At 59.4% G+C, this 14,990-nt stretch overlaps 1 protein-coding gene across 1 annotated transcript in view; it reads right to left on the reverse strand.

Annotated features, from left to right (window-relative positions):
• Window positions 1-832, reverse strand: part of TMPRSS6 (transmembrane serine protease 6) — a 33,843-nt gene extending 33,011 nt beyond the window's left edge. The window contains exon 1 of the mRNA XM_042993194.1: window positions 634-832. Within this exon, the coding sequence (XP_042849128.1) occupies window positions 634-829 (196 nt within the window). The 5' untranslated portion in view covers window positions 830-832. The remainder of the gene's footprint in view (window positions 1-633) is intronic.
• Between the last annotated feature and the right edge of the window lie 14,158 nt (window positions 833-14,990).

Raw genomic sequence — 14,990 nt, forward strand, 5'->3', positions numbered from 1 at the left:
TCAGACCAAGGCCAGCGTCCCCTGGCCGCCTGCTCTGGACACTCCAGATCCCCCTTCCCCGTGTGTTGAATTGTAAGCTTGCCCGAGCTGGGGTGTGAAAGCTATCTCTGTGCAAGGACACTCCCCCGGGCGTCTGAGTCCTGTGTCTCCCTCCCCTTCATCCCCACTCATGCTGGGTCCTGGAGACCCAGAGGCGACAGAGCTGTGGTCCCCACCCTAGGTGCCAGGTACCTCCTGTGTCGCTGGGCCTCCTCCCGCAGAGCCAACTGGCTCTGAGCCCAGGGGCAACCCAGGAGGGCTTCAGGCAAGTGGAGGCAATGTTTACACTCCTGCTTGTCGGTTCACAGGAATTGGGTGCTGTGAGAATACGCCTTCCCCCACTGGAGGGAGCTGGGGGCGCTTGACTCCAGCAAGGAACTTGCCCTTGACCCGAGCCCGGGACCTAGAACATAGGTGCAGGAGCTCTCCCATCTCACAGGACGGCAGAAAGACTCAGAGAAGAAGTGCCTTGCCCAAGTTCATGCAGTGAACTCCGCATTCCCCGAGCCTGGACTTCCGGTCTCTCCTGGTACGTCCCCGACGGCCATCCCAAGTCCTCCCCAGGCGCCTCTCCCAGACGGGCCCACAGGTTACCTAGGAAATACCAGAGCAGGACCCCCACCGAAGCCAGCACGACAAGGGCCAACCACAGGGGCGCCAGGCGGAGGTAGTCCCGGACTTTTCTCTTGGAGTCCTTGGGGGCCTTGAACATCCCCTCCGGCTCTGCCTCCTCGCCATCACCTCCATCGCCCTGTCCGCCAGCTGCCTGGGGGGCCTCGGCCATGGGCATCCTGGTGGAGAAACAGACCCGGGTTGGAAACGACCCGGCGTCGGCAAAGGAGCTTTTGCCGAATACCAAGCGTGCATGGAAGACAGCAGCCCTGCCTTTGGGATGGGAAGTCCGCGACTCTGGAAGGCGGTGATTGAGAGAGGGCACGAGCCACCTCCTAGGGTCTTGGGGCCGCTCGCTCCAGAGGGCAAGCGGAGCTGGACTCAGTCGGGCTCTGGAAACGCCACCTTTGCGGCCGCACCGGCCTCTCTGGGGTCCGAGGACAGAGAGGGGCTTCGGTTCCCAAGCCCCCCACCGCCCCGCGATGGTACCCGCAGCCGGAGTGCCCGGAGTGCAAATTTCTATCAACCAGCTCCTCGCGCCCTTGGCCTTCTGTCCGCTCAGGCGATTTCCTTCCTCTCGGTTCTCCGTGGCACAGCGTCCCGAAATACCGCTGCCTTCCATTCACGTAAACCCTCCCCCGGCAGCCCCTGAGCCAGTATAATGCTGGGCCAGACCCCTGCCCTTCCAGAAGTGCGTCCCCTCTGGTCTCCGCCCCCCAGCCGAGAGGGTCTTGGGGCCAGAGGAGGCACAAACTAAATTTCATTGAGCGTCTCGGGAACACTTTTCATTTCATGTGCTCACCCAGGGGCGTGGGGCTCGTTGTCCCTCTGCGTTCCCCTTCCTCGGGCCCACGCTGTGTGGACACTTTACGTGTCTGGCTCAAACCTCCAAACACCGTTCGAGGTTCCGCACCCATTGGGCAGAGGAGGAAGCCGACGGCCAGAGCATTACAGCAACAGCTCAGTCCGGGATTTTCTTAGGCTCATTTTCCCAATGCGGTTTGAGGATCTGTCACTCACGATCAGCCCCGTTTTACAGATGAAAACCCCGACGCCCTAGAGGCTAAGCCACACTGGCCCAGGGTCACACAGCAGGAAGGTGGGGATCAAGCCCGGGGGTGGGCGGGGGGGGGGGTTCTGTCTCCCCGCTCCTGCCAGGACCCTGGGCTGCTTCCTGTAAATGAGCTGTTCATTAATAGATCATGACTTCATCACAACCGGATGTTGCCGCTCTCAGTGCCCTGGGTCTGCGGCTGTATCTTCGGAACCCCCCAAGGAAACTTCTGGGTGTTATTTGGCTTTTCAGGGAAGGCCCTTTAGCCATCCACCCACCGGCAGGGTCAGGATGCTGGACCCTCGAGAAGTGTCTCACTGCATCCATAAATGCCACTGTGGCTTTAAAATACATCCCCAGATGTGTAGGTGGGGGTGAGGGGGTGGGAGGGCTTTCCTTGGGGCTGCGTCTTAGGCTTTTTTATGAAAACTGGGGCTCCCCAGCGAAGCTCGAAGCTCTCCCGGCTGGATTCAAGGGGCCTCCTGGCCCTCCTCCCTGCGTCCCTGCTCCCCGTTGCTCCTCTTGGCATTGTTAAGTCTCTGGCTCCCAGCCACAGTGACCCTTACAGTGTCCCCCCCCCCCCCCCCGCCGGAGCGCAAGGGAGGAGGGACTGTTGGCAGAAGCCATCAGTACCCACGGGGCCGCAGCCGAGGATGGCCGGTGCACATCCTGCGAAGGTCGGGGCAGCCTCGCCCACCTCCCAAAGCGTCCGCAGCAACCCTGGTGACAAACTGGCCGTCCCGACAGGCTGGCTCGAGGAGAGCCCAGGTCCTCTCTCGGCCCAGGTCCACCGCTTCTGCCAGAGGCGGCCACACCCCCTGGTTATATACTCTTGAGCCTGGATCACCAAGGAGCTATTGCGGGATTTCTCGCACCGCCATGGGGACTTGGGGGCACAGAGGTGAGGTTGAGCGGCTTGGCCGGGGTCTCACGGTTGGTTAGAGCAACAGAACCAGACTGTAAACCCAAGCAGAGTAGCGCCCCGACCCCTATGCTCTGCTGGCTCACGCATCATCGGGGTACCGAGGCGGGGGGGGGGGGAACGAGGCCCGGAGAAGGTCAGAGGTCTATTAGGGGAGGCGCCTAGAGGAGCAGTCCAGGGTGGGATGCTCAGCAGGCCTCCCCTCCCTTCTCCCCACCCCCGAGACCAGACCTTCACTCCACGGATTTCATCTTCTTCCTAAGTGTCCCTCACTCGCATCTGGGGGGGGACAGTGAGCATCACAGAGGAGCCCAGTATTAGCAAAGCCACTGGGCAGAAACCCAAGGTAAGGTTGGCCCAAGTTGGATCCAGCCCAAGTTGACGGCGGGGGGTGGGGGGGCAATTCATCGGGACCTCCCCATCGCCTCCCACCTGGGCTCCTGGGGCAGACTCCTCCCTGGGAGGACTCCTCCCTGGGGTCCCCATCTCCCGTCTCCTCCAACGTGCCGTCACACTGTCACCGGGCAGCACTCCCTGCCCACCTCCGACCGCTCGCCTGCTCAGAACGCCCTCGTGGCCCCCTCCGAACCCTTGCTGTAGCGCCCAAGACCCTCCATGCCCACCTTCTCCCGTAACCCTAACTCCCATCCCGCACATCGCCCCGCAGGCCCACAAAGCCACACCTTTGTGCAGCCACGCCCTCCGTCTGAGGACTGCAGGGATCCCTAAAGGCCCCGTGCAAGGCCACCAGCCTGGCGATGGGTCCCCAGGCCCTGGGTAGTAGGCCGCCTCCTCTCCTGGGCGGTCAGATCCCCAGGATGCCTGGCTTTTGGCTTCGTCTCTTCCCCCCACAGGAGAGACAGGCCCGTGTCCTCCTCACCCCTGCTTCCCCGCAGAACCCACAGGTCCTGCTACGTGAATGAGAAAACGAATGGCGAGAGCCCCCAGGTCTCCAGACCCCTGGTACGGTGCTCTGTCCTACACCTTGCTGCCTCCAGGAGGCGGAACCTGGGCTTGCCTGCCGTGTCCCCCTGAACGACTCCATTTAAAAAAAAATTTTTTTTAACCTGTATTCATTTTTTGAGAGACAGAGCGTGAGCTGGGGAGGGGCAGAGAGAGAGGGGGACACAGAATGGGAAGCGGGCCCCAGGCCCTGAGCTGTCAGCACAGAGCCTGATGTGGGGCTCGAACCCACAAACTGTGAGATCGTGACCTGAGCCGAAGTCGGACGCTTAACCGACTGGGCCACCCAGGTGCCCCCGAACCACTCCATTTTTGTCGGGCACCTGCTTGGTGTCGGGCTCTGCACTGGGCACGGGGAAGGGGGGGATGCGCGCTGGTGAATATGAGCCCTGTCTCCCGTCCTCTTGGGGCTGACAGCCCAGCAGGAGATGGGCAGGTGTGACAAGTGACAGCTGGGAAGATGACCCACGACTCCTGTCTTTTACTATGATACAGTGCCCCCCTCCCTGGTTGCTTCCAGGGTTCAGTACATGAGAAGGGTCTGTGGTTCTACCCTCTAGCTGCTTCTAGAACCCGACCCCTTCCTGGAACCTCTAGGGCTCCCACCGTCATCCAGGTCAGTATCATCCGTCACCTCGACTCCTGTAGTAGCCAGCTGTGTGGTCACCGCCACTAGCGAATTCCCACACAACCGCCAGAGCGGGCTTTTCACCGTGGGCCCCACTCGTGGGCCTCACATCGCTCTCCTCCACCTAGAGCGGAGCCCGAAGCCCAGATCACAGCCCACAAGAGCCTATGGGACATGGCCCTGGAGTGTCTTTCTGTCCTCTCCCACCCTCTGCTGCAGCCACACCCAGCTCCTTGCCAGACCTTCCACTATCAAGTACGCGGCACCTCAGGGCCTTTGCACATGCTGTTTCCTCTGCCAGGAACGCTTTTCCTTCAGTTTGCCCCAAAAACTGCTCCTCGCCCTCCAGGTCTTTTGCTCAAATTTCTTCACAGCCCTTCTGGTGACCTACACTGCATGATGCTGAGTGTCCTTTGTCTCCTCTCTGGCTGAAAGCGGCACCGGGACAGGGGCTTTATTCTGCCCACCGCTGTGTGCCCTGCTCCCAGGGCAGAGCTCGACCCCCCAGTAATTGTCGTCAAGCGAGGGAATGCTGGGATCCCAGCTCCTTCCCGATAGCTGGAGGGTGCTTTGGGCACGCGTGGCCCGGCCGACTTCTCCTGCTTCCTTTCTCTCTGCTTTCTTTTTCCCCTTGACGCTGGACTTCTCGGCCATCAGTTCTAACAACGAAGATGCTAGAAGAGGTATACAGGTCAAGGGCCCTGAGCTCGCTCTGCATGAAAAGCGTCACGTGGGTCATTTCGGGAACCCTGAAAGTTCTTGCTCGTCACCTGGCTTTCCCTCTGCCTGGGCTGCCCTCCTCTGACTTGGCCAGCTCCCAGCTGACCCCTGCGCGCCTCCCACCTCCTCTTGGCAGTTCTCCCAGGGTGCCTCAGGAGGGGTGGCTGCTTCTCTGGAGCATCCCGGGCCTCCCCCATCAACGCGCAGTTCACCTTGGGACATTCTCTGTCCCCTGAGGGTGAGCCCCTGGAAGGAGGGCTGGGTGTGCCCCAACTGACACCGGCTTCTTCTCTGATCTGAGCACCTGGCCCCTTCCCTGGCACCTGCCCCTCTGCCCTCCAGCTCTCCCTGACCATCGGAGCATCCTCAGTCGGCCCACCAGAAGCTGAGCTCCCCGGGGGGGGTGGGGGCAGGGCCGGGCCACCCCCCTGCCTGCCAGCCCTTTACTGGACCATGTTGCGAATCACATTGTATCTCAGCCTCCAGCAGCCTGGAATGTTCTGCGTTGTTATCTCTATCTAATAGTTGGGGGAAATGAGGTACGGGGAGAGAAAACGACTTGCCCAAGGTCACTGAGCCACCGCAGGGCAGAGCGGGGAGGAACAGACCAGAAATCTCATCTAGAGCCATGGAAGGCACCTTCCAGCGAGGAGGACCCGGGCCTGGAGCAGATCCCTGCTACGAGCCACGTGGCGTGTGCCCGAGGGTGGGGGGAGCGCGTGAAAGTCCCTTCCACACACACGCGAATACGGTATAAATATGTGATAAACCCACACACAGATCACACAGGCGGACACACGTTCAGGTACACACACATCCGTCTGTGACACACAAACTCACGGGTGCATTCCTCAAACTTCACACACGCGCACGCACGCGCAGAGCCGGCTGCATGCAGCTCCGGGCCTGGGACCTAAGGGTCCCCCGTTCGGCGCAGCGTGAGGCTCGGGGCCCGTCTCCCACACCCGAAAGCCCAGGTGGGTGCGTAGGTAGGGAGCAGGGCACATCCAGTGTTGCGGAGTGTGGGTGGGGAGCTCGGCCTGGCAAACGGGGCCCCTCCTCCGCCCAGTCCCTGGCCCAGGGTCCACCGGCCCCACCGGAACCCAGGCCTCCCAGCCCCTGGAGCCCGCAGTGTCCCCAGTGCCCCCGTGCCTGCCCATATACCTGGCCTCACTCCGCCCCGTCTCGCCCCCACCCCGGCTCTGGGGACCCCTCGCCCTCCGCTTACCCAGTCGCTGTCTGGCCGACGGGGCCCTGAAGACCTGTTCTCAGAGCAGGGCCGGAGGCTCCAGCCCCAGAGAGCCAGGCCTGGCTCTCAGAACGGACACTGTCACCGGGCCATTCTTAGATCCTGGTCCCCCGTCCTGGAGGCCCCCGCTTACCTCTGGGAGTAGCAGGTGGGTGCCGGGCCTGCACGCAGGCCCCAGAGCCTCTGTTTGTCCAGGCCAAGGTCTCCCTACCCCCACCAGCCAGCCTGGGCTGGATCAATGGCCCAGAGCCATGGCCGGGCTGTCTGGCCCTTGTCCCCTGTGGCCTGTGGCCCCAGGCTCCATGGGCCTTCTGCCGGGTTCAGGTCAGCACGGTGACTGAGCCCAGGTAAACAGGCCAGAGGCAGGAGACAGGCAGCGCCCGCCCCACCCCACCCCGCCCCGTGGGCACCCCGGAGGCTGGCGGGCAGGTGCAGGAGATCTGAGCTCTCCCCTGAGGCCTGTTGCCTGGTGACGTTCCTGCCTGGTTACAGCCCCCGGTCCCCTAGAGCATGAGGTTGGGGGGGAGGAAGGGACTGAGGATGGGGGGCTGTGCAGAGGCCCGGGCGGCGGGGGCAGGGGCTCGTGCGGGTCTCCTTACCTAGACTGGGGACCCCGGAGGAGCCAGTGGCCCGAGAGAGAGCAGGAGGCTGGGCCCCTGTGGTCCGGGGACAGAAAGGGGGAAAGCGGGGTCTGATGCTACTTTCCGTTCAGCTGGACATGATTTCAACTCCTCCCTGATTCTATAGAGGGGTGCTCTCCATTGAGGCGGCCACTGGCCACAGGTGGCCCCTGAGCCCCTGAGGTGCGGCCAGTCCGACCTGAGACGCGCTGGTGGTGAGATCCAAGCCTCAGGGCGAACAAAGAATGTCCGACACCTCAGTGAGAAGTTTCCACATTGATTACACGACGGCTGTATTGGGTTAAACAACAACTTATCGCAATTCATCTCACCTGCTTTGTGATGTGTGTGTTGTGTGATGTGGCCGTTAACACTGAAGTCACGATGGCCAGGCAGACGCGGAGGGGCTGACCCGAGTGGAGTCCGAAGAAGCCATGTCGCAAGGAGGGGGAGGTGTGAGTGAGGAGGGTTGGGGTGAAGGGCACAGCTCTACACCGCGCACTGGCTGCAGGGGGCTGGCTGGGAACTCTGGCTGGGGGTGGGGGGTGGGGGGCACCTTCCCTGCCCCCGCCGGGACCCTGGGACTGAAACCCCCAGCCTTGCCCCACCTCCTGTCACCGCAGCCCCCGGGAAACCTTCCCTCCTCCCTCCAGCCTCCCCTCTTCCCCTCCTCCTGCCCCCCCCCCCCCCCGCTGCAAACTTTCCGAGGGGAAGGGGGTTCTCGGGCGGGCGCGGGGCGGAGAGACAGAGACTTGCGTCTGAGCCGCATCCTGTCGCTCAGAAGGCAAGGTGGCCCCAGACCATAGCCGGACAAGGTGGCCCCAGACCATAGCCGGACGGTCTGAAAAGCAGGCCTCGTTCAATCGGCATCCTCTGTACTTGGCGGCCACCCGGCCATTGATTGGCCACAGCCCGTGGGGAGGGGCTGGGACTGGGGGTTGGGGGGGCAGCAAATTGCTGAGCGGGGCGTTTGAAAGCAAAAGTGCAAGGATGTCAACTCCCCAAGAGCTCAGAGAGCCACCACGGGCGGGGGACAGCCTGCCCCGGAGTCCTCTCGGTCCACAGGGCAGCCATGTGCCCTGGACACCCTTGTCCTGTGGCAGGGGGACACAGTCCCACACAGACGGCATAAGAGCCTCAGTGTTTCCAGGGTATCTGCATTTCACGTTCACACTGGGTCCCCTTGGTCTCTAGGGACGGAGAAGCCACCTGGAGGCCTGGCCAGTGAGGCTTGGAGGCCAAGGGACACGGCAGGCTTGATCCATCAGGACAGGGAGGGACAGACTTCAGTGGGCCCACCACACTCAGGTGCCGAGGATCCAGCCAGACGTTGGAGAGTTCGAGGATCTGACTGGAGTCCTAGCTCTACCTCTTAGTGACCTGGCGAGTCATGTCACCTGCCCAGGTCGTCAGCTGTGGAAGGGAGATGATAAAGAATCATCTGGACTCGGGAACATGGAAGGGGGTAGAATTCGCGGGTGCTGTGCCCTCTACACGGGAGGCCTTTCTTTTCATCCGAGGTGGGAGTGAAATTAGAGGTGGGGACGGGCAGGGGCGCCTGGGTGGCTCAGTCGGTTGAGCGTCCGACTCCGACTCAGGTCATGATCTCGCGGTCCGTGGGTTCGAGCCCCGCGTCGGGCTCTGTGCTGACAGCGTGGGGCCTGCTAGGAACCCCACGAAGACAAAGGCTTGGTCTGTCCTGACCCCGCTGGATCCCAGCCGGGCTCACGGGACACACACACGCTCGCTGAGCGAGCAAATAATGGTTACTGTCATTTCTTTCGATGACGATCCGGTGGGTGTTTTGAGCTCTGGGCCGCGAGCTGGGCCCCTCCCGGCGATGCCTCAAGTCCAGGCTCCGGAGCGGGAATCCGTGACTCTGCTCAGCTGAGGAGGAGACCGAGGTTCCGGGGACGAGAGGCTGACTTGCCCCGGGTCCCACCGCCCGTCTCAGGGGCTCTGGCCTGATCCCTTTGATGGGAGCGGTGTCATTTTTCTGGGCTGCCACGAAGAATTACCGTCCCCGGGGCTGGAAACAACAGAAATGCGTTCTATCACCGTTCTGGAGGTCAAGATCAAGCGTCAGAGGTCTAGGCTCTCTCTGGAGACTCTAGGGAAGATTCCTTCCCTGCCTCGTCCTAGCTTTTGGGCATGGCTAGCAACCCTTGGCATTTCTGAGGTCCAGGGGCTGCGGTGGAGGCCGCGGGGGCAGGCCCCTTGTGTGCCACCCAGATGCTGTCTAGACAGGCGATGGGGACGACCGAGCTCCCCTAGGCTCCAAGGCGGTGTCTTCGTTTTCTAGAACTGTCCTAATAAGGTACGGCCGATGGAGTGGTGTCGAACGACAGAAATTTATTCTCTCACCGCTCGGGAGGCTAGAAGTTCATGATCAACGTGTCGGCAGGACTAAACTCCCTCCGAAGGCTCTAAGGGAGGACGCTTCCTGCCTCTTCCCAGCGTTAGAGGTTGTTGGTCATCCTTGGCATTCATTCATTCAATCTCCGCCTCCATTGTCGCATGTCATGTGTCTGTCTCTGGATCCCTCCTTTCTTATAAGGACGCCAGGCGTGCTGGATCAGGACCCACATGATGACCTCATCTGATGTACATCTGTGAAGAGCCCTGTCTCCAAAGAAGGTCACATTCATAGCTATCAGGAGTTAGGACTGGGACATATCTTTTAGGGGACACAAGGTCAACCCCTGCCGGGCAGGGGGAGAGGGGTGGGAACAGGCTGTTTATCGGCAATGCCACAGACTACTGTTCCAAAGGTCCAATGACCCTGAGTCCTCAAGTCGCTTCTTTCTCTTTTTTTTAAATTAAAAAGAATTTCTTTTATTTTACTTTTGAGAGAGAGAGAGGCAGAGCGTGAGCAGGGGAGGGGCAGAGAGAGTGGGAGACACAGACTCCGAAGCGGGCTCCAGGCTCCGAGCCGTCAGCACGGAGCCCGACGCGGGGCTCGAACTCGCGGTCCGCGAGATCATGACCTGAGCCGGAGTCGGACGCTGAACCGACGGGGCCACCCGGGCGCCCTCCCTGCTTCAGAAGCATGTTCCCTCTGCACGCCTGAGCTGCTACCCCTGCCTTGGTCTGCCCCCTCACAAACACAGATGTAACCTGTCACTTCCCCCTCCTTGTGGCCTCTGGGAGCCGTCTCACGGCTGGGAGGAAAGGAAGCTGCGTGAGCTGCGCACATCTTTCCAGTTGCCTTGACCAAGCCTTTAGGGGCTGCCCCGGTAGGGGCCCCGGAGGCCACCTCTGTCACCTCTGCCCAGCACACGGTGAACGTAGAGCAACTCGTTCGTGTCAGCACCAACAGGGTGCCGGCCTGTGCTGGGCCCCAGGGCCGCAGAAACAAACAAGGCTCAGGCCCGGTCCTTGAGGGACGCAGCTCAGCCGGGGGAAGACAGACAGTGCGACAGATGCCAGACTGTTCTCTCAGCAGCAGGCAGAGAACGAGGCCCTCAGCAGCACTTAGGGACACTCCTTAGGAATGAGAATCCGTCAGGATGGCCTGTCATCGACTCAAGTGTGAGACCTCGCAGGAATCACTGCCTCAGTGACCCTACTTCCCTCGCCTGTAGAGGGATTCGAGGCTCGTAAGGGCTTCCGGTACCCTCATGGAGGCCCTAAGGCTCTGCGATTTTGTGGGGCGCCCGGGTGGCTCAGTAGGTTAAGCCTCTGACTCCGGCTCGGGTCATGATCTCGCGGTCCGTGAGTTCGAGCCCTGTGTCGGGCTCCGTGCTGACGGCTCAGAGCCTGGAGCCCGCTTTGGAGTCTGTGTCTCCCTCTCTCTGCCCCTCCCCTGCTCATGCTGTGTCTCTCTCTGTCTCTCAAAGATGAAGAAATGTTAAAAAAAAAAAAAAAAAAACAACTCTGTGACTTTGTGATACAGTTAACCAGACATGGGCTGGCCTCATCCCCCCACCCCCCAACAGAAGAAAAATGGCCATTTCACTCCATTTTGCAGGTGACAAAGTGCAGATGTCACCTGTCAACATCACACAGCCGGGACGTGCTGGGATTCAACCCCAGGACCCCCCTGATGTCAGATTCCCCCAGTGACCACCCCCCTTCTGTGTCTGTGTCCCTCCCCCTTGGGGCCCCTCACCCCTTCTGTCCCAGCTCTGGGTCCTGGCCTCTGGCCTCTGGCCTCTGTCTGCAGGCACAGTTAGAGGAGGACTCAGAAGGTTCTGGCCTGGCCCCTTGACATTTTCCCAGCCAGAGGTCAGGGGAGTGGCTTCTGATCAGGGGTTTGGGGGTTGAGGCCACAGTCAGGGACACAGAATGGAAACTCCTCATGCGTCACCCAGCCTGTCCTCCTCCACTGTGCGGTCCCTCCTGGCGGCAGGGGGTCCCGGAACACGCTGGTGGGGGGAGGTCACCAGCAGGCCTGGGACTGGAACCCAGCTTACCTGCTTCCCAGTCCTGTGCTCTTCCCAGGGCTCTGCCCAAAGATAAATTTTTAAGACTAAAAACCATCAGGCAATAAAAAACTTCCAAGGCACACAGAAGTCCAAGTTTCAACAGATACGTGTATGTTTTTTCTGGTTCTCAAAATGCTGTCACAGCCAGGGCTCCTCCCCTGTGGGCAGTTCCGTTTGAGGGCCCAGATCCAAAGGCTGGAGGCATAGAAGCTTCTCCAAGGAGCGGCTTTCTGGCTGCCTTGGAGGAAGCAGCCAGCGCTGGCTCGGGTCCCCGCCCCTTCCGAGTGCCTCCTCTGGATGCCTTGTGTCATCAGGGCAGCTGTCAACCCAGATGTGGCCGTGACGGCCTGTGGGCTCTGTCCTTTCTGCCGTCCACGTTGGTTCCAGTTTATATACAAGTTCAGGTTCTTGGACCTTGTGTGTCCTTCCCTCCTTCCCTTCCTTCCTTCTCTCACCCATCCAGCAATACACACATTCACTCAATGAACACCCTGTGGCAGGCGCTGGGAGGGACAGCGGTGGGGACAAGGGCCTGCGAGGATCCTTTAGTGTCCCTTCAAGAGCTGCCTTCATTAAGCACTTAGCACGCCTGAGCCTCTGTGCTAAGCACACGGTGTTATTAACTCACTTGGTCTCCACAACAACACCGTGAGGGAAAGAAGGAGGTACTATTCTGAGCCCATTTTATTTATTTATTTATTTTTAATTTTTTTTTTTAACGTTTATTTATTTTTGAGACAGAGAGAGACAGAGCATGAACGGGGGAGGGTCAGAGAGAGAGGAAGACACAGAATCTGAAACGGGCTCCAGGCTCTGAGCCGTCAGCCCAGAGCCCGACGTGGGGCTCGAACTCACGGACCGCGAGATCATGACCTGAGCCGGAGTCGGCCGCTTAACCGACTGAGCCACCCAGGCGCCCCTCTGGGCCCATTTTAGGGCTGAGATGACCAAGGCACGGAGTGGCCAGTGACTTGCCCAAGGCCACACAGCTAGAACGCAGGGACGCAAGGATTTGAACCGGGGGACTTTAGCACTCACCCGGGCAAGCTTTTTTCACTGATTCTCAAGTGCGTGCACGTCTGTCTTACCCAGTCTCTCAGCCATCCAGTGAAACAGGAATGACGGAGTTTCTGAGTTCCGCGTCACAGGGGAGGACAAGAGGTTCTGAGAGGTCGGCACACGTCCCCCAGGGAGTTTGGCTGGGGGGGTGGGGCGGGGGGGGGGGTGGCACGCCGGAACCCTGGGCCCTCACCCCTGCGTTCTCCTATCTCAAGGCCACTGTTGTTGGGGGTTGGGGGGTAAGCGGTTGGGTTGTTGATTAAACTTAGCTCAGCACGGGTGCCTGGGCCTGGCCACTGTGACAGCCGGGACATCCCCTTGGCTGGCTTGTTCAGAGACATTTTCCACCACCATGATATGACACACTCGAGGCTCCCATCACAGGGCCCGGCGGGGTGGGTGGGTGGCGAAGGGCTGTGGGAAAGCAAGGCCGGAAGTTCTGAGTGGGGAGAGAGATACAGGTTGGGGGGGAGAGGTTCCCCGTCTACAATTCCAGGAAGCCAGGACGCAGAAGGAGGGAGGAGCTGGCGGGAGACGCATCATCTTCCTCTGTGCACCTGGCCTCGTGCCACGCGCTGGGCCACAGAGAGGAGGCTGGCTACTGTCCTTCTGCAGAGTCCCCAGCCCTGGGTGGGGGAGCGACCGTGGAGAACACAGAGAGGAGTAGAGGGACAGCCACACCCTCCTCTGCGGAACCTGAGCCTTTATTGGAAATGGGCTGCATGGGAAGCTTCTGGACGAGTCTCCTGAATTGGGGAGGGAGAGGGACCTGTTGCACGGGGCTGTAGCCAGAGAAGCTCAGCCACCCTTCAGCTAGTTTGGGATACAGTTGGTCGAGGACGTGGAAGAATTAGAGAAGCAGGTGGCAGGGGACAGGCGGACCAACGAGGAGGCTGAGCAGGGACCCGAGCTCAAGGCGATGCTGCCGCCTCACAAGGGTGGGGACGGTCTCGACTACAATTACAATCGTGAAAAGGGGGCTGCTGTTGTCACTTTTTAATCCGTTGCCGGGAACTTTTAAACTTTTAAACTTCCCTGAGCCTCAGTTTCCTAATCTGCAAAATGGGGGACAAAACACCTGCTTTGCTGGGTCTTTTCAGGCGATGAGGGTAACGCTTGGTAAGCAGTGGCTAAATGTGCCTCTTAATCTTTTCTGAAGTCATCCAGGATGCCAGTAATTGAGAGGGCAGGGGTAGGTATTCACCCCAGGATGGACTGTTTCCTCCGTAATTTGCTCGGTGACCATGGATGCTGGAAGTTGCTTGGGGTGGGATCTGGGAAGCGGGGAGAGAGCAGGGATACCAGATGGACTGGGGAGGTGAGGAACAAATATAGTTCGAGAAATTGGAGGTCTGAGAGGCTGGAAGGCCTGCCCACCTCTCCCTCCTTTTCTCTGATCCCCCAGTCTGCCCGGCTGCCTCCTGCTTCCCACTCCGCACCTGACAGGTCTCCCGGGGCTCTCGGCCGCCTGCGTCCCAGCTGGTGCCGCTCCTCTCCCTGCGATCTGACCCAGGCAGGCCTGTCTCTGCCTCGCCCTTCCTGCCCCTACCAGCTGCTTCCTCCTTGCCCCGTCCCCGGAGGCACAGACTCTGACCCACCCAGGACATGTCACATGGTGGCTTCGGCCCCATCAGTCCATCTGGTGTAAGGTGGCCCCTCATTTCTGCTCGCCACCAGCTCAAACTTCTCATCAGACCACGGTGGGGACCCTGGGCATGTTCCCTGGGCATGTCTGCTAATTGGCCCCTCTCCGCTTTCCAGCCCCCGTCCCTGCCTGGAAAATCGGGCCTGGGAAGATAAGACCTTCCACTGTGGAAGGAATCTCAGGAGGATTATCTGGTCCAGATAGGTCACCAGGTGCCAGCTATGATCATTTGGGACCTGCCTGCGGAGTCTAAAGCGGTACCCAAACTTCGCGGGAAGGAGAGCTGTGATCGGTTAGCGATGTCTGGTATGAGTGGGTGCAATTGATTAGCAATGTCTGCCATGGGTACAGCTTTGTGAACGTCAGCTATCGCTATCTGTGATCTGGTCCAACTGTTCAGAGTCAAAGGCACTGAAAGGGGAAAAAAATTATATATATATATATATATATATATATATATATATATATAACCTTATTTACATTTATTATATTCAGTTTATATTGTATTACTTTATATTATATTAAATGTACATATTAGTCATATTTTTATGATATTTTATTTTTATTTTCCCATGAGACCATGTCAGAAGGTGCCTAGGCACAGAATAAGAGAAACCTGACTCCTATTAGTGAAAATGATATTCCTCTTATAATCTTTTTGCTTTCTCACTGTTTGGTGCTGGCATGTCTTCAACAGCCTCCCAACACTTGCCAATCTCCTCTTTAAAAAAGTTTTTTAGTGTTTTTGTTTTTTTAATTTATTTTTGATAGAGCGTGAGTGGGGGAAAGGCAGAGAGAGAGAGAGAGAGAGAGAGAGAGAGAGAGAAACACAGAGCCCGAAGGAGGGTCCAGGCTCCGAGCTGTCGGCACAGAGCCCCATGCGGGACTCGGGGGCTCGAACTCGTGAACCGCGAGATCATGACCTGAGGTGAAGTCCGTCGCTCAACTGACTGAGCCACCCAGGCGGCCCGCTAATCTCCTCTTTAAACTAAGAAAGCCGAATTTCCAGCTGGCAACAGATGGAGACATTTTGTTTTATTGTATTTACTTTT

The sequence above is a fragment of the Panthera tigris genome, chromosome B4 (genome assembly GCF_018350195.1).
Source record: "Panthera tigris isolate Pti1 chromosome B4, P.tigris_Pti1_mat1.1, whole genome shotgun sequence".
Classification (NCBI taxonomy): domain Eukaryota; kingdom Metazoa; phylum Chordata; class Mammalia; order Carnivora; family Felidae; genus Panthera; species Panthera tigris.